Genomic DNA, 24,920 nt, shown 5'->3' with positions numbered 1-24,920 from the left:
GATATAAATTTATATATATTTAAAGTATTATTATATGAGAATTTAATAATAATTCTTGCAAATCCTATATAAATATAACTCAAATTTATTATTATATTAATTCCTAATAATCGAATAGACATGTCTCATGAAGGGACATGTCTCTTCCTGGCCTATGCTCTTTTAATAAATAAGAGATTGCTACCATTTGGAAAACACATACCAAGAAGGCAGTGCTATTAATTTGCAAGTGATACTCTTAAATTAACATGGTATCAAAGCCTAATTGCAGATGTAAATTGAATGAAGAGTATAAGAAAGGGAATGGCATTTGCAAAATGGACGCTTCTGAAGCTCATAAAACTTTAATTAAAGCCCTTGAAGACTTTACTAGTCGTGAAAATTGGGATGACTTCTTCAAAAATTCAATTAAACAAGCTCTTCGAGTGGTATAATGAGCGAACGAATCTAACTAAGCCAATCACCGAGCATTGTGCCCTCTATTCCAACAATGCCCAACTAGAGTTGGACATCCTCATTCTTGGCTGTGGAAACCCTGAGCTTTTAGAAAAAATTTACGACACAGGATTTAAGTGTATTATAAATATCGACTTTTCCAAAAAGTACCTGCGTACTTGCCATGACATGATCTGGAAACTCATAGATATGACTAATATGTAGGGTTTAGTGGTTAAATGCCTTAGAAAATCAGCTTTTAAGTTGCATGATGCTAGAATGATGTGAAGTGATCTGAGGGGTAATGCAAAGCTAGATCATGGATTACCGATTTGGATATCGAAGTTCGCTATTGCTTGCATGAGTGTATACTCTTGGCCATCGACCCTTTCCCCACGGCAAGTTTGGAAATGGCTACTTTGTTTTGCGCTCCTAGTAGCCCTCACGACAGACCTAAAATATAGGGAGTATACGTCTCAAATTACAAGGCAAAAGAAGACCAAACCGGCCTTGACCCGCAACTAACTTCTTGATGAGGGAGGCTACCCAACACAAATGCTTAGGAAACTCTTAAGCGAGTCACCCACAGATCTGCATGAAGGCCTACCTGGCACTTTATGATTGAAGGAAAGGTTCTTCATGAACAGGTAGAAATCGATTGAGTTTATCATTGGCTTCTAGGTGCAGGATACCTCCGCCCTGCTCCGTCCCATAGGACAATGTGGACAATACCTATCAAATACCAGATAAATAGCACAGCCAATTTTAACCTTCCACCACACAAGTAGAGATCGTGGGAGAACAGAGTTCGGAACATGATTAGTTTTGGTAAAATGACAAGAAAAATGAACAAGAGTTTATATTGGTGTTTTCACCTTTGGTGTTTTTGAATGATTATTTATTCGAAGTTGGCATAGAAGCAATTGGATTGGGCAGTAACTATTGTCCAAACGTGAGCCAAGCTTCTGTTCTTTGAATATCAACTCGACTATTTGAATACCACCTATTATGCACATTTCCAAAGACACGACCCCATCGGGAAGTACTTGATGTCATAAGTAGATGGAATTACATAAGGACAGATTGAAATGAAGACCCCCTACTTGACGGTATTCCACGTGGGTACAGAGGGGCCCATCACTAAATAAAAGAGAAATAAATGAAGCACATATGATGTAAAGAATTATACCGAGATACACGTGAATAAAAGGGTAAGTACAAGTCACAAGTATTCGGGACCCACCGCTAATAAGAGGTATGAAGGTTGGTATATTAGTATATTATATGTTGAATTACGAAGTCTAAGTTATTATGAAACATAGATAATATTAAAGGTAATAACAAAAGTAAATATATGCAAGGAGAGGTTTAGATCTCATAATGGGAAACTAACATCCATCTGATCTTATATAATAAAATATATTGATAAGCAAGTCAATATAACATATTAATAACTTTGTTGAATATTTGAATACAATTAATTTATTATGAATTAAGTATAGAATCAAAATTTTTAATATCCTTATAATTAAATTACAATAAAATTATTATTATGAATAATTATCAAAAGTGATTTTTATTATAAGAGCTATTTTCCTTGATCCTTTTCTCTCCAAGGATGTTCTTGCAAGAAAATGAGATCAGATTCAGAGGGATCTTGGCATTTCATTAGAGGGAACCTTAAAGGAGAGGGAGTAGATAGAGGATATGGTTTAGTCAACCTTCGGTGATCTCGATCGTATTCATTCAGAGGGAGTAGACCATGTTGAGATGTGTTACCCGCGTCTTAGACTTAGCTTCTAAGTTTTTCTCATTTTTGAAAATTGCCTTGAAGTTGAACTTGAAATTGTGAGTTCAATGTTCAAAAGGTTCAAAGTTGGTCTACCTATTGTTGGATATTTGAGTTGCATATAGTCTGCATGAACCTTGAACCATTCGGTTCAAAGGTCTACTTCGCTTGTCTACCTAAGTGTGGTTAGTCCTATGACTTCTAGTGGATCGTAGTGCTCTTTTCGATATTGAACCTTGAACGGTTTTTTGTGTTGGTTCAAGTTCAAAGTTCAACGCGAGACTTAGGTTTTAGTCAGTCATGAGCATTGCATCCCAACATATTCACAACAGACTGAATTTGAACCTTGAACCAATCGCCCATGGTTCAAGAGTTCAAAGTTCATAACCTTAAAAAGAAAGGCTAGTTGCTAAAGACAGTTGGTAGTACAAACACTCATAAACTTTCCAAAAATGGGAGGACATGCATTCAATAATCATTGGTAAGAATGATGATAGAGTAAGATTTTGATGCGTGTTAAGATCAAAGTACTCATTAATGAGTAAAACGCGCCATGTCACATCAGTACTTTCCCTATCATTTCGTGACACGCTCTCTAGGTTTTGACTTCCATGAAATCCTTCTTTGATTATTTTGCCATGATGGGTTAAGGTAAGAGCTCTGTTTTCTTTTGGAGATAAAATGAGGTAGCAATTTTGTGTCCCTACAGAGGATTTTCGTGCAGACTATGTGGTGAATTTCTTCCTTATTCCTCTAAGAGCTACTGTTTTGCTTTCCTTTAGCAGAAAAACAACTCATTTGATTTCTTTTCTTTCCCCTTTTGATTGCATGCAAGTTTGAAAGGCTGTAGTTATCCTATGGCTGCATTTTTCCCCAAACTGCCCAAGGAAAATAAACCATCACCCTTAACCAGTTTCTTGCCAGGATTAGGAGACACTTCCCTTGCAAAAGAAGAAATTGAGAAAGTAGCGGCGAGAATTGATAAGGCTAAACCTGGGTCAATTGTTGAGAAAGTGTCTTTGAGCGGGTTAGTGCAAGCTGGGGGTTTTCCTGAAGCAAACCTCTGCCCAAAATTAGTTTTAGAATGCAAAGATAAGTATGATGTTGCAGAAACATATATTAGAACACATAGTGGAGAGGTCTTATTCTATGTGATCCAGGTGGCAGTAATGGGCACCCTGAGATCCCACCTTAGGAAGTATACAAAGACTGGACCATCAGCCTATCTTATGGCCAGTTCAACACTATTGCTAAGAACTGGGTTGCTAGACTAGAGAAAGGTGGTTCACGGTTGCCATGGCCCTTGACACAAGAACATATGATTCCTGAGACCCGAGACATCATTATTCTTCTCAATAGGATAAAAGGGAACCAACACGCCTTCCATTGGGAGAATTGGATGTACTTTTTAATCCAAACCATTTTGGATGAGGGAAAATATATTGATTGGGCAAAGATCATAGAAGATAGGTTACACGAGGAACTTTCACAAGTATCCAGAATTGTTGGCTTTTATATGTCCTACTATTTGTTCTATATCTTGGCTTGTTCCAGAGAGTGGAAAGGCTTACCTCATGAAGACTGGACTGGTAATATGACAATTTATGACTACTACCCCTTGCTGCAGAGGACAAGGAACCTTGAAGATATTAAGAGGGTCCAAGATACTTTCCTAGCTAAATTAGTCTTCGAATTGCAAGGCAAGGGAAATAGAAGGTTGTCAGAAGAAGCAGTTCAACTCATTACGATCTATGGCAGCTTCTTCATCCAGGTCCCTAAATTTACATATCTGAGAGTTGGAGGCTATAGAGGTGAACCCATGAAGTTTTCAGGTATTGCTTGGACCATTATGTGCTAATTGAAGTTTGCTGACAAGTAGCAGAAGTGGAAAAAAGTTGCAAAGCAAGGAGTGGTTTAGGCTTTGTCTTCCCAATTGAACTTGGCCATTATCGCTGTAAGAGCATCCAAGATGCTCTCAGTCTAGAGTCCGAGCAAGAAACTATGAACCTGTCTCCTTATATTGCTTGAGCTAAATTTGATGGCAAGGGTTTTGCAGAGGCTCAATTCAACTTGCATCCCCCTTCTGTTCATGTACCACAATTAGAAGATTTTTGGGCAGATTCTGAAGTAAGGAAGAGGTGGTGATCTAGGTTCACCTTGAAGCAGATTCAAGAATTCTATTTGCAAATGGATGTCACCGGTGTTGAAGGGGAAAATGAAGTGGCTGACCCATCATTTATTGAGAAAGTTGAAGGTTTCCCTATACCTGAATTAGATTGGGATAGGCTTTGAGTAAGATGACTTGCAGGCTAGAACTCTCCCTGTTCTTGACACAACTGAGAAATGGCTTATCGAGAAGAAGAAATCAAGATTGGGAGCAACTGGGCAGAGTCCTCAAAAAGGCTCTGCTAGTTCTAGTTCAAGTTGGCCCCTTCATCATACTGATCAAACTGTCACATGTCACCTTGTAGGTAATGTAGAATCCGAACCTGAAGTTGAACCTCTCGTTCAGAGATCAATTCAAGTTCACCATTCATCTAAGATTACTCGCTCGTGCAAGAAGAAGAAAAAAGTTCAACAAGCAGTAGTTGTCGATCTAGATAAAGAACAAAGTGAAGGCAAGCTGGCGAGGGAATCTACTGCCAAAGCTCCAAACAAAGCTATGGACCAGAACACCCAGTAGGCAGTCGATGGTGCTAATACACTGAGTTCATTAGCTGTTGGAAACTCTCTAGTTTTCCAAACCCCATCATCTAAAGGTGATTTGTCTGCACCCAACCGGTTTGACCTATGAGTAAGTAAGAAGAGAAGTTTACTATCTTTTGAAAATTTAATGTTTCATGATGGTTGTAGACATGCTATAATGCTTTTCATGCTTTAAATTAAGAAAGTTTCATATCAAGTTGAAATGGTACTTGGTAAAATTGATTTTAATTCTATTGCAGCATGCTTTTTGTTCTTGATCTTTGAAATGAATTTCTTCTGTCCTGTAAAATAACTGTAGAGGTATGCTGGGTCGAATTGTCAAAATTCAATTTTAGTTTTATTCCAAATCTTAATGCTGCAGAAGGACTTTAACTGGTTGAGTTTTCCTTAACAATCTTGATTCGGCAAGCTGCAATAGAGCTAACTGATTTGTTCTTGATGACTCTGTTATAATTTAGTAATGACCAACCTGTCTTATGCACCACCTCGAGACAAAAGAAAATGCTCTTATCTTTTCAATCTATCCTCTATTAAGTATTCTGGCTAGGACAAGGACTAAAAAGTCATCTTTATCTTTTTAATAATTTAGCATTGACAATGTTGTAGTTTGGAAGTGGAATGGAGGATTAAAAGACAATTATTCTTGTATCATTCACTTTTAATGATTATGAAAATTGATTATTATAACATCATATTATGATTTGTTTGTGCCTTTTTGTAGCTTTCTTTATTAAAAATAAATGAGGTAAAGTAATAGATGGTTGACAGGGTGCATATGGAGAAATCTATTTGGTGAAGTGGCGTGGTGTTGATGTTGCTGCAAAAACTATTCGAGCCTCTATTGCTTCTAGACCCCAGATAAGGCAAGCTCATTCAGCTGCACTGTGAAATTTATGGTTGCAAACAAAAATGACTGTTAATTGTAGCATATCAGATTGCCTAGCTTTTCATGAAACTATTACCAGTGTCTTTTTATTGTCATTTAAATCAAAATAATTAGTTAATTCTAGAATGATGAGTTTTTTTTTCTAATTGAAATAGGTATTACAAGGCTTCTGAAGTGTTCTTGTAGCTTTGGCAATGTCTTTTTTATTGAGAGAAAGGTAAAAGTAGGTAGAATTAATGTTGACAAAATGAAAAACGTAGGACAATGGGATTCAATGGATAACCAGTGACAGCTGAGAAGATTTAGATTAAGAGGACCTTAAAAGCAATGAAACAAAGCAAGAGAAGAGTAAATCATAAGTGACTAAACATGCCCAACCACAATGTGTAACTACTGCCATTTAAGCGAGGAAATGATCTATGTCTGATCTGACACTTTATTATCATAGATGTAATCTTCAACTTTTATAAACTAGAAGCGAGGGAAGGCCCTCAGTGAAGCATGAACATTTTCTTTTTAGTGCAATAGTCTTGTGAACATAGCCCTAAATTACAAGCAGCTCTCTTCTACTTTCTTGAGTTTAATTAGATTTCTGCTGAAACATAAATTATGGTAGAATTATTTCTCAAATTCATTTAACTGACACAAGATACTTTTTATTTTAATACTATAGAGTTTTTAGTCTTAGATATATTAGCACATGTTGATTGGTAGGGTGAGAAGATGCACTTATATATCTGTAATTTCTCGTACCATAAAATTGTATCCTTTTTGAAGAACATTTAATAAGTCTATTGAGCAGGATAATGAAACTAAAAAGGCTTAACAATTGTGGTTTTTTAAAGGATTTACAACTCTGAGGATTTTCAAGATTTACTCATATTTGGAACTTCAGGTCTAGCTTTAGAAAGGAGCTTGATCTATGGCAAACTCTACGTCATCCAAACATTGTGCAATTTTTCGGTGTGGTGAATGACAATGATCGCCTGATTTTTCTTACCGAGTATCTCCCCAATGTAATTCTCTTATCTGAATTTTAATATATACACAAGTTGAATTATGTCTATAACAATTACCTAGTGCAATATTCTGGATGTAAACAAGTTCAATTGAAATAAGAATTATAATCTTGAGTATGATACCTTGTTTTCTGTCAGGGGAACCTGGATGATGTTTTGAAGAGAAAATGGAGACTTGATGCACATACTGCAGTGAAATATGCTCTTGATATTGCCAGGTATATTTAAAGTTTTATATTATTTCCATCATCCATTATCTTGTCAACCTGTTTGGTATTCTTTGGTAAAGAACGGAATAAAAAGATAGGGAAATGGTTGGTATTACTAGCATGTGGGTATTTTTGGACTTACATTTATCTGCAATTATCATCTCTGATTTGTTGTCATTTCTTGAAATGTGTTAGCTCCACACCATCTTTACTTAAATTATATGAAAACATATATTATCTCCTTACAAAGGAACATTCGCATGCAAATTACATTCTTTCAATTGGTAAATAGGGGTTCTATTTGGCTTCCAACCCATTAAAAGTCTGATCAAGATTATTCATAGCAATGCTTCATCCCACAGGATGAAGACGTTGGCTGTAAATGGTTCATCTGTTTAAAAAGGCAGGCCTTATTAAACACTATAATATCCCACCTTAATATAGTACTGTTTCCTTCTATATAAGCAACGTTCTTTGGCTGAAGGGAGAATACAGACTACAAACATCATTGAAATTTGAAATGGGTTTTGCTCATTTATCATTCTTAAGTTTATTTATGCACAATTTATTGATTTTTACTGCATTTAGTGTTTTGTCAGTTGTACAGTTACTCTTGCCTACAGTTTCCTTCTGTGCCTTTATAAGCAAGGCAAATTTGTACAATATTTTGTGATCTGTTTATACAAATACATTTGTCTGGTGAAATATTTCTCTCATGTGAAGGTTATTTTTCTATTTGTGGTTTTGGAGTGGAATCTTTTATCCTTCCGTCAAACATGGTATTAGATCAAACATCCAACATCTTCTTCCACATTTTAGGTTCTTCCATCAGTGTCCTGGTTTGTTCGATTAATGATATATGCGTCTTTTCATTTGACGCATCTACATTAGTGACATTTATATTCTTGGTTTGAGAATAGACAAATATTTCTTTTGTAGATTGTTTAAGATTTCTAGTTGACCTCTCGTGATGCATTTAGTGTGGTAAGTGTGAAGCCATATTTTCCTAGACAAGCAGATTAATGTGCATACCAACCTAGCTGCTACTAGCTACTTTATCTGGGTTGTGGGATCATTTTGCAATGACTCAGATTCGTTATCAGAAGTACCTATGTCCAAGGTTTAAATCCTTGATCTGTGGATAGTGGGGCTATTGTTAGTTTGAAAGAAGCATTAGAGGTTGTTTACAACTTTACAGAGACCTATGGTGCTTGCATGGAAAAATAGATTTGTACGTGAGGTGGTTTCGAGATGACATGCCGCTTAAGTTCAGATATTCACAATGAATCTCCAGTTTATCTAAAATTAGTTTTGAGTTTCACTTCTCTTGAGAAGGTGTTCTTTTCTTGACTGGTGGCTATATATATTAGTCTATTTTTGATTGATGCCTTTCTCTCGTCTTGTTTGGTGAAGGCCTAGATTCATCTTTTCTTGGCAGATCTGTAATCATTCATTGTATTCGCCTTTTCAGCATCTATTCAAAGGATCAACATTATTTTCTTTTTGGAAACGGCTTCTTTTGTGTTTGGTTTCAAATCGACACTTTTATGTGACGACGTACCTAATATTGGACTTTAATTTTTTCTGTTCCCACATGGTTTCTAATAGCTCTTGTGATTTCATTTATGGCCACTATTTAGATTTCCTAATGCCTTTATTTTTTCTGCAGATTATGTTTGGCAATCCTTTGTGGTGCACATGATTAAGTACTTGCTCTTTAGTAGTCATTGACCAGGCTGCTCACAAGGTTCCCTTCTTTTGATCGACTCCATTGAGACCAGTGGTTGGGAAATTCTGGTCTGCTGTTGTTGATTGCTTGGGTGGTTTCTCTTTATCTTTCTGTGACTGATGTATGTGTTGTTTCATGTTCATTTGCAGTTTCCTCTGTCATCGTTGCTTGGGGATGCAATTTTCCATCAAAGGTTGGCAAGAATTTTCATGGGCAGTTGTACTAGTTTGCAGGTCTACTAGTTTTTAAGCTTGGTAGGAGTATGTTTTTATTTTTTTGAACCCACTTTCCCGCACAAAAAACTATTCCCACCTATTTATCTTCTAATAAGGGGTAGAAATCAATTGAGTTGGGTGATGACCACTTATGTGGAAGCTCGAGTTGGAGCGAGTGGTGGTATTATTGTGCAGCTTGCATTATTGTGGGGTAGAAATCAATTGAGTTGTGGTATTATTGTGCTTTGGGAGTGGAGCATAGAACCCAAGGCATTTAGTAAAAACAAACAACTATTAACCTTGCGCCAAATGTGGTTAGGTGGGTGACCAATCACATGCTCTTGTGCTGCTTAATTTTGCTCCATAGTGCCTTTTATAAGCCTTTTTTTCAAACATCCACAACTTTTAGTAATGGGATCAATTTTTGGCACACCGTATATCGTCGAAAATCTCTTTTCACCTTCACTATGGTTGAGGTATTGTTTGTTGCCTGGTAATTAATGTTTGTTAGTCTTGAGTCAGGAGGTTGTGTTGAGGGGTCAGTAGTTAGCCGATGGTTGTCACTTGACACCTCTCTCTATGTACATTGTACTTACCTTTGGGTGATATTATGAGATGTTGGCTTATGTGTGGTAGTAATGTTGTGTCTTTAAGATATATTGTAATGCTTACGAAAACAATGAATAGTTCTGAGTTATCTCAATTATATTTTGTATGCTTAGTGTTATGTTTCATACATATTTTACTATGTTATGAATGTAGACCCTACTAGGAAAACATTTGGTGTTGTTGTCTGGACGAATTTGGGAATGATGGTAGGTTGTTACATGGTGCAAATAACATTACGCACCAACCAATGAGCAACAAGGGTAAGAGCAACACTAGAGACGAATTGTTTGTAGGAGAAAGAGCATTTGTGATGGAGTGTGCGAACATATGTAAATACGAAGAAAGGTCTAATGAGAAGTTCCTCGAAGGGCAATGTGGACTTCGTTGGGTTTGAGTCCAACAATTGATGGTTTGATGTGCCATTTACCTAGGCTATTGGCACAACATTAACTTGCCCTTTGTAACTTGTGAGAAGAAGACAATAGAGAAAACCATCGTCAATAAATCCTACAGTGGTATGAGTACACCCAAAGGGAAGAGGACTATGGCGAGAGAAGAAGTCAGAAATGTATCCTCACCGCTTCATAAGGAATAGTTAATTCTAATAACCTTAAATAAAGATACAAATCATATCCCGAGGGGACAAGGAGACGAGTATGATGCCATTTAGAAAGCCTTGAGGTGTGAGGAACAAGTAGAAAGGAGATGAAAGCTATGAAGACATCTTGAAACACTACCTAAAGGGGGAGAAGGGTTACTCAAAGGGAATCGAGGAAGTGCCGAAGTGAGCGAGTGTTCCAAAGGAGGTACCAAAGAGTATAGATTGAATGATGTTGAATGAGGTGGCCGCAGAGATAGAGGAGTGGTAGAAGGTGACAAGATATTTGAACTGATTGAGGATACTTGACATCATTTGGAACATCTCACACTTATGTTGCTAGGAAATAGATATTTTTGTGGTGTAGAACCAGAACGAAGGGATTCAAGGGGGTCGGAGGTTAGAAGACTACACAATATAGAGCAGATAGAAGAAGACAAACACGTGAGGGATATGGTTGCGAGAGGACATAGGGTTACCATAGTCAGAGTGATCTATTTGGGTCAAGTGTACCAATCTCAACAGCCATTCCATTCAAACTTCGTACTCAAGGTAGCACGCAAAATTGGTCTACAATATAAAAGAATCAAAAGTTGCCAAAATTTACAAGGATGTATCAAAGGATCCTGTACAACATTGTAGAACATGAGAGACAATTTGGTCGGTCAATTGGTAGAATGATCTAACAAATGAGTGACAATTTCTAGCAACACTATACGGGGTGGGTGTCCATTGGTTTTTAGAAGTAGATAAAACCAAGGTAGCCTTATGGACTGACTTAAAGAAGATATCCCAGGAGATTGAAACTTCTTTGTAATGACAACGAGATTATCCAAAAAATCTATAGCATGAAGCAGATAAAGCATGAAAGTGTGTGGAATTACAACTCACAACTCAAGGAGTTATTGGGAAAAATGAAGAACCGATCGACTGACGGATTGAAGGGTTGGTTTGTGGAAGGACTCAAAACCTCCTTGAGAAAGATGATGAAGGTTGTGCCTCTTACATCATATCTAGATGCATCTAAGTGCCATGGGCATAAAAAGTGAAAGTAAGACATTAGTGCAAGTCCGATGATGATGTTGCCTTTGAAGGGAGTAACAATGATGAATAAAACAACAAGAAGGTGAAAGATATCCGCTCGATGATGGATGAGTTTAAAGCTATGAAGGGGAGAAACAACAAGATGAAAGGAGATCTATGGTGCATAAATTGCAAAGAAGAAAGCCACACTAAAGGCGCGTACCTTAATAAGGCCTTTTGCAACATTGTCACATGATAGGACACTCAACCAAGGAGTGCCATATAACATGAAGATGTGGAGTGTGCATGTACTCTTTGTACAAGAACAATCATCAATGGTTGTTGCCATAACCACCTCTAAACAATCAACCAATGTAGCAGCTGCATCATTTGGTGGATACCAAAACCAAAATATCCAAAGGGGTGATAGAAGCAATAATAATAACAAAAACAAAAGTTGTATACAATACAATGCCAATGGATAACCAATGATTCAATGTCGTGCATGTAATCAATTGGGATAGTTTGTGCAAGATTGCAAGGAGAGACCCCGACACCTTTTTCAGTTGTGTGGTCCTAGTGACCACGTGGATGCAAATTATCCAAAGCTAGGAGTGAACTTGTTGAACATTGATGGGTTAGGAGGACAAGAGGTATTTGCACTCATTAGACACAAGACAAGAAAGGCATAAACCCAAAGCCTAGTACAAAGGAAAGGCTACGAGAGGTGAAGGTTGACATTGAGAAGGAGATATTGGAAGAGCAAAGGGAAACCCTTAACATTGTCAACACTAGTTGCACATGGGAGTGCTTGTGGAAATCGAGGACCTCTTGGAAACTATGCCCAAATTGGTGATGACCATCCTAAGCACCATACATGTACTTTCTCGTATGCTAAACTACATAGAAGTTATGGCTAGTCCTTTAGTAGACCCAATGCTATTGATGATAAACAATGGTGTCATGTCCCCTTCTCAATTTTAATCCGGGCAACAGAATTAATCTATCTCCACATCCAGATAGATTAATATCGACTTCAGGCAGGATGCTATCTAGTCACAAAAGGGGAAATTAATTTAATATATTCCTGGACTTTATTAAAGGTGCAGAGTTAAGTCACTTTAATGTTTTAAAGTTATTTACTTTATAAATAGCTTTAAGTGACTATAGGACGAAAATGACTTTTAATCCCACATTCTTCGCACGTGGTATTTTTCCCTCTTTCCAAGGTTATAAATGCACGAGTTTGCATTGGGATTAACACACAAGAAGAAAATTTATGCGCTAAGTAATCTGAATCCTGGTTGCTTTAATGTGACTGGACTGTGACTTTGAGGACGAAACCCCTCAAGTCTGGAGACACATAAGGAGCTGGATGATACCCCAAGCCTCCTTTAAATTTGTGTATAAGACATTGGGCAGAAATCGGCAATGAGAAGGTTGAATGAATCAAGAATGGAAAAAGGAAAAGAAAACAGGTATGAAGAATATATGTGACCTTGGTATTTACAGTATCTACTGTTCTGTGCTTACTATCCAGTCATAGGCATCATTCCAGTATTAGCATTCGAAGAACTAAGGAACTGGTGGTGTAGCATTAGTTATAAATCGTATGTGTTCCTGTGAATATTCTGAAGCAGACGGATTGAGGCTCAGACAGACGTTTGGAGAGCACTGTTTTTCATGTGGAAGAAACTACAAAGGGCAAGTATTGGTTCTATGTTGTGACTGTCACGTCCATTAAAAGGACTGGAAACAGTGGAGATCTAGGCTGCCGACAGTTGGATTGTGTCCTGTATGACCAACGTTTAATTTGAGCTTCATCCTAGACGGGTTGGGTGGTCACTACGTTGGCAGGAATTACTGGGGATAGACGTGACTGGACTTCAAACATACATGCCAGTACTCAGGGTACAGATTTCTTGACGGGTCGGGTTACTGAAAAAATGTTAAATGGGCGATTTTGGGTTTACTTGTTGAAGGAGACGGGATTGAATGTGGAAAGGAAACTGAACCAAAACTTGGTCTACGGCATCTTAAGTGGTTAGCACAGTCGGCTCCATACAGCAGGAGACATTATCAGCAAGCCCAACGTGATTAGAGGTCTGTAACGATGTGCTTTTGAAACCTATTCTGTGCATTGTATGTGAGCAGGAATTAACCTTCCTCCATTTATTTCTGAATATCAAAGTATATTTGGGGTCACATTCTTATTTGCATAGGCGTGTGCTAGTGTATTGTATTTCTCATGAAGAAATAACATCTTTTCAGTGTGGACGATACTGTTGCATATTCTGAGTTATTAGTGCTATTTCAGTATTCGGATTGGGTGGGTCTTGTGATGCATTTTTGGCTGAGATTATACTTTCTGTTGGTCTGAAGAGCATCATACAGTTGCCTATTATGTGAGTTTGTGCTTGTGTGAGAGTGTTCCATTTAGCACTGTGGCAGCAGTTTTCAGAATGTCTATGATTTGTTTGACAAAATTCCTACTGCAGTGACAAACTCATTTGGCACAGTGATTGAATCAAAGATCATGAACTGTTCATTACAGAGGAAGCAAAACAGCTAATAACTTTGGGGAACAAATTGATGTTCTGCCATTAGCAATATTATTCCTTAGTTGTACGTTTTTTTGTGATACGTTGAACAGTAAAGCAAACTCAGGAATCACTACAGAAGTTTGTGAACTGTTTGTTATAATTACCATTACTAATACATATCAACATTGGCCCAATTTAATATCAAAATGTTATAAAGTTCATCAGTACTGCTGTAGGTAATAGCTCAGTATATTACAAATGGACGATACCCCGTTGTGGTGGAGGAAGGTTATATTCGGAACATCCTCACCGACACTATCATTGATGGAGGATCAGTGGTGAATGAGCTACCCAAGGAGACTTGGAAGAAGTTGTGAAAGCTGACATTGTGGCCACCAATGTTTAATCTCATGGGTGCCAACGAACATGATGTCAAACTAATTAGGAATTAAATGGCACATTGAGTAATGATTGGTACACAACCATTTATTCTTGACTTTGTGGTAAATCCATTGAAAAAGAAGGGTTGTGACGCTATCCTTGGGAGGGTGTTTTTCTTTAATGCTAAAGTGAATTACAATTGGATACACAACACACTATCCATGGATGACGAGGCGAAAAATATGTGATTGGCTTGAAAACACAAGGGGTGAAAGAGGATATGGCATCCTTCTTAGAATTTGAGTGAGACGGGTAACCGATTGAAGTAGAGGAAGGAAGATAGTGGATGAAGCCGAGCAAGGAACGTGTCTTGGAGCTAGAAGGTAGCTTGGAAGATGATGTAGACTCCATGAATGAGATTTCCATTGGTCTATGAGCCCTGCTGGCTCACACTATTTGTGTTGAAGAAGTATTGCTTTTGTTTTTGAAATTTTACGTTTTTTAAAGTATTGATGCATAATTGTTTTATTAAAAAGATATAGAAATGACAAACTTGAATGCAAGAAATGATAACAATTCACTCGAACTTTATTTTCTATTGATTGAATTGCAAGTATTCACAAATGCACATGCACAAATGCAATAACTTTATTTATTTCAAGAACCTGGTATGCAGTCATTTAATCTTGTCAAGAATTGGATCCTCTCTTTGATCATACATTGCCTATTGATGGTAAACCACAGCCCAATGAAATGTTACAGTGTCTATGTAATTGATTGCGGCAAATGAAACTCCAGATGTTGCTGCAGCAATTCTGATTGCAGCCTCAATGAACACTTTCAAACGACATTAATACTTATAAATTCTTGTCAAAATTCAGATGCCTAAGATAGCTGTCCAACCTAGTTCCAATTTGCAGCAGTAGTGATTAATGATTCCTCAATAAATACCTTTAAACCCATCTTGAAAATGCATACCAGTAATCAGAAAGACGCACAATTCATTGGCAATGAGAGCCAATTCAAAGTACAAATCAGATTGGAAGAAATTATCAATTTCTCCAAACTCCAATGCCAGGTTCTTGAGCTCACCTAATTCATGAAAGCATAAACAATAATAGCAAGATGAGAAAAACATTTTCCAAGCATTGTATTTATAACCTTTAATGCTAAGGCGCTCACCCTTTCACTTAAGAGACTTCCTCATTACACTTTTCACTTGGTTAAAATTTTGCATTTGGAAGCATATTCAATTTTTAAATATAATAACTTCTTTACAACTTAATGGCTAGAGTCTTCTTGTGCACACTTTTCAATAAAGAGTCTACTTCAACACACCATTCAATTAGAACAACAAACTCAAAGTTATTAATTTAGACTTAATAAATAACCTTCAATATGCACATATTATCAAAGCTCAATGAAATACTGATATCATAGTTTGCAGACTCGGACTCGGAGAGTACTCAGTAAACCCAAACTTTTCAACTCGGCATATACTCGACAAAAACTCGGGGAAAACTCGGCAACTCAGAAAGTCCAAAAATTTAAAATCTCTTAAAGAACCATATATGTTTTTTTGTAGAATACAATTACAAAATGCATTAAATTAGTAATTCACATTTCAATATAGAAAATGTGTAGTGTGATAGCACTAAAATGATGTGAAAAATGCATCTAATCCAATGTTTTCCCTGCATCAACATTTTTACCTACATTTTTTTACATCTATAAATATGCAAGAGTTAAACTTGAGAGTACTCGCCCATCAAAAAAACTTGGGAGTACTCGGAGAGTTTGCAAACTATGACTGATATAGTCTGGACTCAAGGCGTCACTATTGCATTGCCCAAATTAGAAACCCACTCTCTTGACTTACTATTAATAGTAAGTCGCACAAACAAGGACCCTGAAAACCAAGTGTCAACTCACAAGGGTTGCAAAGATCAACTAACATACCCATGCTCTTAAAACCTGCTAAATTGGGGATATTACATGGTAAACAAAAGATTATGAAGTGTTCCACCCATCATGTAGGATGTTGCAGATTGAAGAAGAGTTTGGAGAGAAGGACGTGTTTCCTCATGAGCATGGGGAATATAACTAAGGGGAGGCTTGAGTCAATGAGACTCCCTCAAATCACTTTGAAAAAGATAAACTCATAGGGTTCGAGAAGCCCAAGATGAAGGAGACAAACTTGAGAGATGAAGTAAATCCAAACACTATATTGGTGGGGGATGATTGGAACCAAGTCTTGAAGGTCGTGGCCTTCAAAATACCTTTGTAGTACAAGGACATCTTTGCACAGATGTACAAAGATTTGAAAGGGGTGCCTCTGAAACTATGCATGCATCGTATTCCACTTGTGTGGAGAGCCCAATTGGTGCTGAAGCGATGGTACCAGATGAACAAAAAGTATGTAGTGAACGTGAACAAGGAGATTTAGAGGATTTTGGAAGCCGACATCATATTTCAGGTATAGACAAGCGAATGGGTCTCACCTATCATCATCTCATTGAGAAAGGATAGGACCCAAGTCTTCATTTGTGTGGACTTCTGGTGTCTGAATGCGATCACCATCAAGGATCCATTCCCGATATCAGTGATAGATAGTATCTTCGAGGAGATAGCAGGGTACAAGATGTACTTCTTTATGCATGTCTTCCCAGGGTAGAATCAAATTTCCATTGCGGATGAAGACACGCTGAAAACTGCATTTGTGGAGGAAGGTGGATATGCCTACAATTGGATGTTGTTTGGATTGTGCAACACACATCCAACCTTTCAATGGACTATCTTACACATTTTTTATAGAATGTTCTTGGGGAACATTAAGGCATTTCTTGATGATTGGTCCATCTAGAGTGGATAGGATACCCACTTGGTGGCCCTACAAGAATGTATAGAATTGTGTCAAAGAGCACAATTGGCCTTGAACTAGAAGAAGTGAAGATTAATGGTGTTGGGAAAAGTTTCTCGAGCATATTGTGTGCAAGGCCAAATTGAAGACAAATCTGGATAAGGTTAAGGTAATTGTTGAAATAAAATCCCTAACTGATGTGAGCAGATTCAAGTCCTTCCTTGGACACATCATGTATTATTAGAGGTTTATAACAAACTTCGCAAAGGTCTCCTACCCTCTCGACAAGATGATTTGGAAAGGAGATCACACAAGGAGAATTAAAGTCAAGACTCTAGGTGCACCCATCTTCCTCTATAAGTCACTTTAAATTGATATAATATTTGCACTTTAGAAATTTAACATAGTCTACTTGACATTGGTGCCTCAACAATTGATTATAAAATGGCCTCATTTTAATGACTAAAAACCCCTTAAGTCATAAAGTGCAAATACAATGTTAAAATATAATATTAATTATTATTATAGTCACCTTTAAATGTTTTCACTTAGGAAACCTCCTTATTTCACCAAAGAATAGTAGATAGCTTATTGATTCAAGTACACTACATCATATGTCATCTCTTATGGATATGTTTTCTTCTTTTGAGCCTTTTGGTTGAACTAACATTTTGATGGGTTACAACACATACTTAAAGGTATGTGGGAAATGAATTATTCATACGGCTTAGGGATCTTTCAATGATGTTCTTTGTGTTCCGTCCTTGACTGCTAATCTCCTTTCACCTTATCAAATTACTCATGGTGCACAAGGTAAGATAGTTGAATTCACTTCTAGATCATGTATACATTAAAGATATGGAGACTAGAGAGATCGTTGCTACAAGTGTGGTTGATTGTGTATCTCAAATTATTTCTTCTCATTTTGCTCATGATGATGATGGTGTTCCTTTGGTTGATGTCCACACCTTCCATCAAAGGTAAATGATGTTTGTGAGAAAAATTTGGGTCATTTAAACTTTGAATTTCTTGAACCTATTGTTGAGCTTCCTCCACTATGTGCTTTTGTGGATTTGGAGATTAGTTCTATTTGGTAGGTTTACTATTGTTTTTTGGATCTTGCTTTGTGGGATGACTACTTGGTAGATATTTCTGACTTGTTTGTGGAGACTCATTATGTAGATTTGGAAGACGTATTTGAAGGGTTTTCCCTCCTCTTTGATGATAGTTTTGAGCACTATTGTTCTTTCCTCTTTGGATATTGGTAATGATAAGTTTTTGTATTTACTTGCTTTGTCACATTTCTTGGTTGAGTTTGATCATGACTATGTAGAGGCATATTTGCGCTCAAAGACTCTTAATTAGTTTTTAGAGATTCCTTTAGAGACTCACTCCTTTCAGTTGGACATGGAGTGACTTTCTCATTATTTGGTGGACTTGATTCTTCCTACGAGGACATGTATTTTTTGTAGGTATTGGATCATCCATAGTTCAAAACATTGTTATCCGTAACTTATCGCCGAGGGGAAAAAAGCAATATCGAAAAATATTAGAAACAAGTCAAAAACTTCTTAGGAAAATACTGTGAACTTAAATAATTGCTTAAATTTAATTAGAAATGAACTCTTTTTTGCAAAATTCAATAAGGAGATGCATCTAATGAGTTAGTAAAAAAACCAAACAAGCTGGTCTAGATATATAAAAATGCAAATAGGATACAAAATCGCATCCTCATATGGAATGTTGATGGCTTGTACCCATAATCTGATAGTCTAAACTCTGAAACAAACTAAAAGTATCAAATTATCTTTGTAAAACTATAAGCAAATACAAGTATCAAGTACAATGTCAAAATAGGCTACATCTTTCTCTTCCCCTTCTCAATAGCTCTAGTAAAATCTAGTGGAGTGTGAGGGGGTCTAGCTCTAGAAGTTTGTTGTGGCTGTGGCTATGACTCAACCTCCATCCTGGATGTATATGGTGCTGACACTAGCAATGACTCTGTTGGGTGGATATTTTGCAACTGACAGTTTTGGGTAAAAATTCAGTTGCAAAATAGGATGACTAGTCACAACATGTGAGATAGAGTCTCTCCTACCTTAAAGGGAAGGCTCCCCCTTTCATCGTTCTTTGGGTCAACTTAAGGAAAGCAAGAAGTCGAGAGATTTTGTAAAATGGGTGTTACCAATATCCTTTCTTCTTAACTTTCAAAAAAGAATCCACTTACTTGTGGAGTGAGTAATGGGCAAGGTGAGTCTCTAACTACACTTATATTAAGAGCTGGAAACAATGATACTGATAAACCTTCACTAACTCAAAAGCTAGCTGAAAATGTACCGTTCTGGCTCTAAGTCCGATCATATTTTTGTATGGAAAAGCTTTACAATTAGGGCACAAAGAGTCCTAAAAGTAAGAATAACTTAACTATTTTGCAAATTAAGAAAGAAGTATAAGCTACAGACAAAGCTTTTAGCTATATATTTCCACAATTGCTCTTGGTTAAAGCTCCAACTCCAATTGCTTCTTAACTCTTTTTATATTCAATTTACAAGATACAATTATAAAAAACACAAGATAACATGAATCAAAGATAACTTAGATGAATTATAGACAAAGCTTATAACTCATGCAAGTAACAATCGTACTTAATCAAAGTTAAGTCTCAAATGCTCCTTTGTATTCACTTTCTCTCAAAATAGTGCTACACAAACAAAGTTCTGTTGGCACAATTTCTCCAGAGCTCTCTTGCATAAAGATAAAGATGATTTTTACAATGAGGGGGCACTCCTTTATATAAGCACAGGAGTTGAGAAAAAGGTGGAGGAAAAAGTGGGAGAAACTCAACCAACTTTGACCTAGTCTAACTAGAAGAGAAATTATAGGGTTATATGCAACTGCACATACAACTCGCATTACATCTTTTACATACACATGTAACTCACATTACATGTAATTACATCTTTTCATGTAATGCATTCTCTTAGACCTACAAATAGAAATAAAAACAAAAACAACAATCTTAAAGATTGTTTCGCAGTGCCTTGAATTTGACGATGATATCATGCAATGTGCGAAGATCAGCAATTTCCATGGTCTTTGATATGGCTTCGATCCTTACTGCATTTGCATACGCTGATTGTGCAAATTTGAAATTTGTTGCCATAGAATCTAACAAGTGTTTTGTTGAGGATTTATACAAGACAAACTTGTTCATTGTGTGCGAACCAAAGTCTTCAAAATCTACATCAGCATTGATCCTGATTGTATATTATGAGCTTACCTTTTCAATTGCAATGAGATTACCGGATTCATCAATAACCTGGCATCCCATTATTTTCCAATCACATGTAACACTTGTTTCAATTGCTTGACAACACTTGACAATCTCCAAGGGCTGCCTGCAACTTTGTAATCAACTTCCTCAATGTCTCTTCTTTGTAACCAATAAGTAGAAGAATGTCACATGAGACCAAGGCATCTAGATCAAATCTTGCCATTTCATCCCAATCATTGAGGCTTTCTTTCAAATTATCTGCTTCTTGAGTCAACGAAGAGATCAAGTTTCACTCCATTTCATTCATCTCTTTGGCACGCTCAAGAACTGCAAAGGTCTTTGTGATAGCTCGAACTCCTTTAGAGATGATTTCTCCTATCCAAGACTTGGCGGCTTCAATCAGCTTTCTCTACTTGGATGTCTGAGAAATAACAACACTTTGAGAGGATTGTTGCCGAATGACCTCATTCAGGTGAGAAACCTCCAATTTGAGTTGATTTCTCTTCTTCCATAGCTCATGATTGTTTTTTGATACATTAGCCAATGCATCCTGAGCATCTTGTAAACAACTCAGATGTGATTGTTTTCCGATTTTAACCTTAGTAAACTTGTAATCAGAATGAGTAAGCTCTTCAACAGGTTTGTCCACCAAGGGCTCAACAATTTCAAGAAATTTGGTTCTATCTGAATCAACCAAAATCCTTGAAACAATGTTATCTTTCAAAGATTTGGATTTGGTCTTCTTGATAGTGAGATTATCTAGTGGTACAACCACTTTTCTTTTCTTATTATTTTGCTCAACCATGTAGGCAAGCTGAAACTTCCATCCGCAAAAGCAGGTATAATGGAGACCATTGGCATTGATCCAAATCGTATTTTTGTTGTCACTGAGCAAGATTTAGTTTGCATAGCTGAAGGCATAGGAGCATGCTTAGAGGACTCCGTCATTAAAAGTGATGAGTCTAAAAAATGCCTTTATTTTGTTATGTTTAAGATACTTTGTGATACTCCATTTATCCTTGTTTTAACACTTATAAGCCTATGTTTGATAAACCTTTGATGATTTATGGGGTAGAAAAACTATGTCATCTTTTGCCTAAATTATATCTAATATGCAGTATTTCATATAAATATCCAAATGTGCGTTCTTATGCTTGAATTTAGTTTGATGGATGTTTATTTGCAAATATGTCTTATATCATAACTAACCTGATGATAAGGATTAAAGGATGAGCAGAAGAATCCAGAAGTTGGTTGCCGACAGCATTCAAGGAGAAACGAGCATCAAGGAACAACCACGAAAAGGAAGTTATAACCACTCCAAGAAACATGGCAGCGAATAAGGAGGAGCTTTTACGAGCCATTACCTTCTCTGCATTTACGTTGTAACAAGCGGATGCTGAGACTTCATTGCTCCCTCCTCAATTCCATTATCCTTCCTTTTTGCTTTCAGTTGTTCTCCTATATTCTCTCCTGCGGACTTAACTTAGGATAGTTACTTTTCTATTATGTAATAAAGAGTAGATTCCCTATATATGTCGGGATCGACTCCTGTGTGTGAAGTTTTTAGTTTTTTAGTTTTTGGTTTTTGATAAGTTTTATCGAGTAAGAGAGAACACTGATTCACAGTTTGTTGCAGTTGTGTTTTACAATTCTGAATCATGTAATGACTGATTAATGAAATGAATTAGTTCTCTTTAGCTTCTATCCTGCGTTGGTAGATTAGAGAAGCCAACCAAGGGGGCCCACTTGGAAGGTGGATTAGATTAGGATAGAATAGATTCATTTTACTAGCAGTATTTTAAGTAAGACGTAGCTAGTTAATTCCTTCCTGTAGCATCACACTTCATAAACGTTCCTGCAACATCTGCAAGAACAGTTTAGTGGATGAGTCAAGATGGAATCTCTGTTATCTTGTCATTGTGTTTTAAACATTCATAAATTCAGTAGTTTCTTTTCCACAGCAGTAGTGTAGTTTCCTTCCTTTGCATTTTTACTTTCCTTCAGCACAAGCATAATGACTCATCAAGGTACCTAGTGCACATACTGTGCCGACCATTTCAAGTATATGTCCTTGGGTTGAAAATTTAAATGCACCTCATGGTAGGGGAAAAGTAGTCCTTAGCTTGAATAGATTATTCCTAAGCCAGGCCTAGCGCATGACTATGGAACACCTATTGTGAGGCGGTTCATTTTTGGCGCCGTTGCCGGGGATGGTGTCAAGCTAGGAGCATTTTTGAGTCATAGTTTTTAGATTAAGTTCTTTTTACTAGTGTGAAAATTTTAGTTGCATGCATCGAAGAGGAAGACGATGAGATGAATATCGCAGATTTCTTCCACAAGGATTTGTTAATTTGAATGAAGAAGTTGAGTTGCCCTTTGAAGACACAAGTCCTGTTTTCCCCACAGTATCATCATCAAGAGCTGAATCCCTAGATATATTTGGTCTCCAACTTTTCACTGAAATATTGACCAGTCTTCTTGATAACACTACCTCGAATCCACCAGTTATTAATCATCTAGTGCCTAACATTCTTTTTCAGCAGCAACCTCATAATCCAGTCCCACCAGTCATGGCACAACCCACTTTTCCATTTCCACTTCCAAGTCTCATAACCAATGCCAATCTCAAGAATATACCTCCCATTGCTCTTCCGAAGTTCTATGGCCTTGCAACTGAAGACCCTGATACCTTCTTGTTTGAGTTTGACATCCTTTGTCGTAGTTTCGACTACAACACTGATGCCCATAAGCTTAAATTATTTCCAGCCACATTGAAAGAATCAGCTTTACGATGGTTCATGGGCTTAGGAGCCAATGCAGCTGTGAATTGGATGAAATGCAAGCCTTGTTTTTGGAAAAATATAAAGAATATTGCAAAGCATCTGGCACAAGAGGAGATGATATCTTTAGGATATCACAGAAGGAGGAAGAGACATTAGAAGACTATGTTTCTCGATTTTTATATACACTACAAAAGAATCCTCAGCACACATTGTCTGAAGATTCCCAAAAACTAGTCTTTCTAAGAGGAGTGAATGAAGACTGTTTGGAAGCATTGGACCTAATGGCCGGTGGAGATGTATATCAAGCTCAATGGGATGACCTCAAAAAGATATGTCAGAACTACTCAAGGTCAACCATGAAGAAAGGTCGAGGACCTCGTTCTATGGTTACAAAAGGAATTAGTCAAGGCATTTCAAAACTTGAAATATCCAAGTTGTTGTCAAATTTCAAACAAGACATCATTAATGATGTCGCTACACAGTTGGATACAATGACTGTAAAGAAGAAGCAAGCAGAGGCTGAGTTACAACTAGCTGAGTACTGTTCTCATTGCCGAAAGCAAAAGAAGGATTGCCACTGTAAATTGGTTGCAAGTATGGAGAACCAACATCTTCCAACTGAATATGTAAAGATAGATGGGAATGATGAGCAAGTATTCTTTGTTGATCAACGCCGACCATGGGCTCAACGTCAAGGTATGCCTCAAGACCCCTTGCAAAATTCAAATTCATATGGTAATCAATGGCAAAAACGTAATACCCAAGGTCCTCCACAAAACCAACCCAATTGGAATAATGCTGGGCAAAATAACCCACAATAGTCTCAATGGTCTCAAAATTTCCAACAACCTTGGCCTAACCAGCAGAATAACCAATAGCCCCAGAACCAGCAGAACCAATGGCAACCACCCCAAGGGAATTGGCAATCTCCAAACCAATGGAATTGGCCATCTCCAAACCAATGGAAGGGATCTCAACAATGGCCTAACCAAAATATTGGTGCTCCACAATTACCCCCTCCAGCTCAACAACCTGCTTTAATGCCACCACCTGCAAATAGTGGACCTCAAAAGCAAACACAGCTACCTGCAAAGCCTCCGCCAAATCCAAATAGCCAACCACAGCAGCCCATGTATAGTGCTGATACCCAACAGTACCCTGCTTATGCACTAGATGTCGCAGATATACATTTGAGATCTGGAACGACTTTACCAGCACCAAAGCCACCTCTTATAACTGAAGTATCAGACTCTCTTGCAGCATCAGAACCTTTGGTTGATGAACCTATTGACCCAACTAATGTTACCATACCAATACTAGTTCAACCAGCAGTAGAGCCTCCTTTTCCAGACCAACTAATACAAAAGGAACCTGAACAAAGCAAGGAACAACCCTTTGACATTGTTAATCAGTTGAAGAATATGCATGTCCAAATACCTTTGATTCATGCTATTAAGGACATTCTTGCTTATGGAAAAGCTATAAGGGAAGCTTGTCTAAAGAAACTTGGAAGGAAGAAGAAGGATCCTACCACAGTTCATGTTGTTGGACACTTAGCTGATATCATGTTAGGAAGAGTGATTTCACCAAAATATTCTGACCCAGGGAGTCCAGTAGTAAGTGTCAGCATAAATGGTCAATTTGTTAAAAATGCCTTAATAGATTTGGGAGCTGCTATAAATGTGATGACTAAAGAAACCATGAAGAAGTTACAAATAGAAGGATTAAGGCCCACACCAACTATTCTGCAGCTTGCAGATAGTTCCACTGTCATTCCTGATGGAATGATAGAAAATATTGTTGTGACCTTAGATTCCCTAGAATATCCTGCGGACTTCATGATTTTGTCCCCTAAAGT

General features: G+C 37.3%; 1 protein-coding gene across 2 annotated transcripts in view; it reads left to right on the top strand.

Moving 5' to 3' along the window:
- The window catches only part of LOC149544629 (serine/threonine-protein kinase VIK-like), a 107,344-nt gene that overhangs the window by 60,290 nt on the left and 22,134 nt on the right, over positions 1–24,920 (top strand). For both annotated transcript variants that reach the window (XM_089795223.1, XM_089795224.1), the window contains 3 exons: positions 5,699–5,793; positions 6,712–6,832; positions 6,974–7,053. In XM_089795223.1, coding sequence (XP_089651349.1) covers positions 5,699–5,793; positions 6,712–6,832; positions 6,974–7,053 — 296 coding nt within the window. The remainder of the gene's footprint in view (positions 1–5,698; positions 5,794–6,711; positions 6,833–6,973; positions 7,054–24,920) is intronic.

Source organism: Cupressus sempervirens, chromosome 8, assembly GCF_028749045.1.
Source record: "Cupressus sempervirens isolate cs-2001-9-10 chromosome 8, ASM2874904v1, whole genome shotgun sequence".
NCBI classification, from domain to species: Eukaryota; Viridiplantae; Streptophyta; class Pinopsida; order Cupressales; family Cupressaceae; genus Cupressus; species Cupressus sempervirens.
Note: the sequence above shows the minus strand (reverse complement) of the source record. Positions and strands in the feature narration are given on the sequence as shown.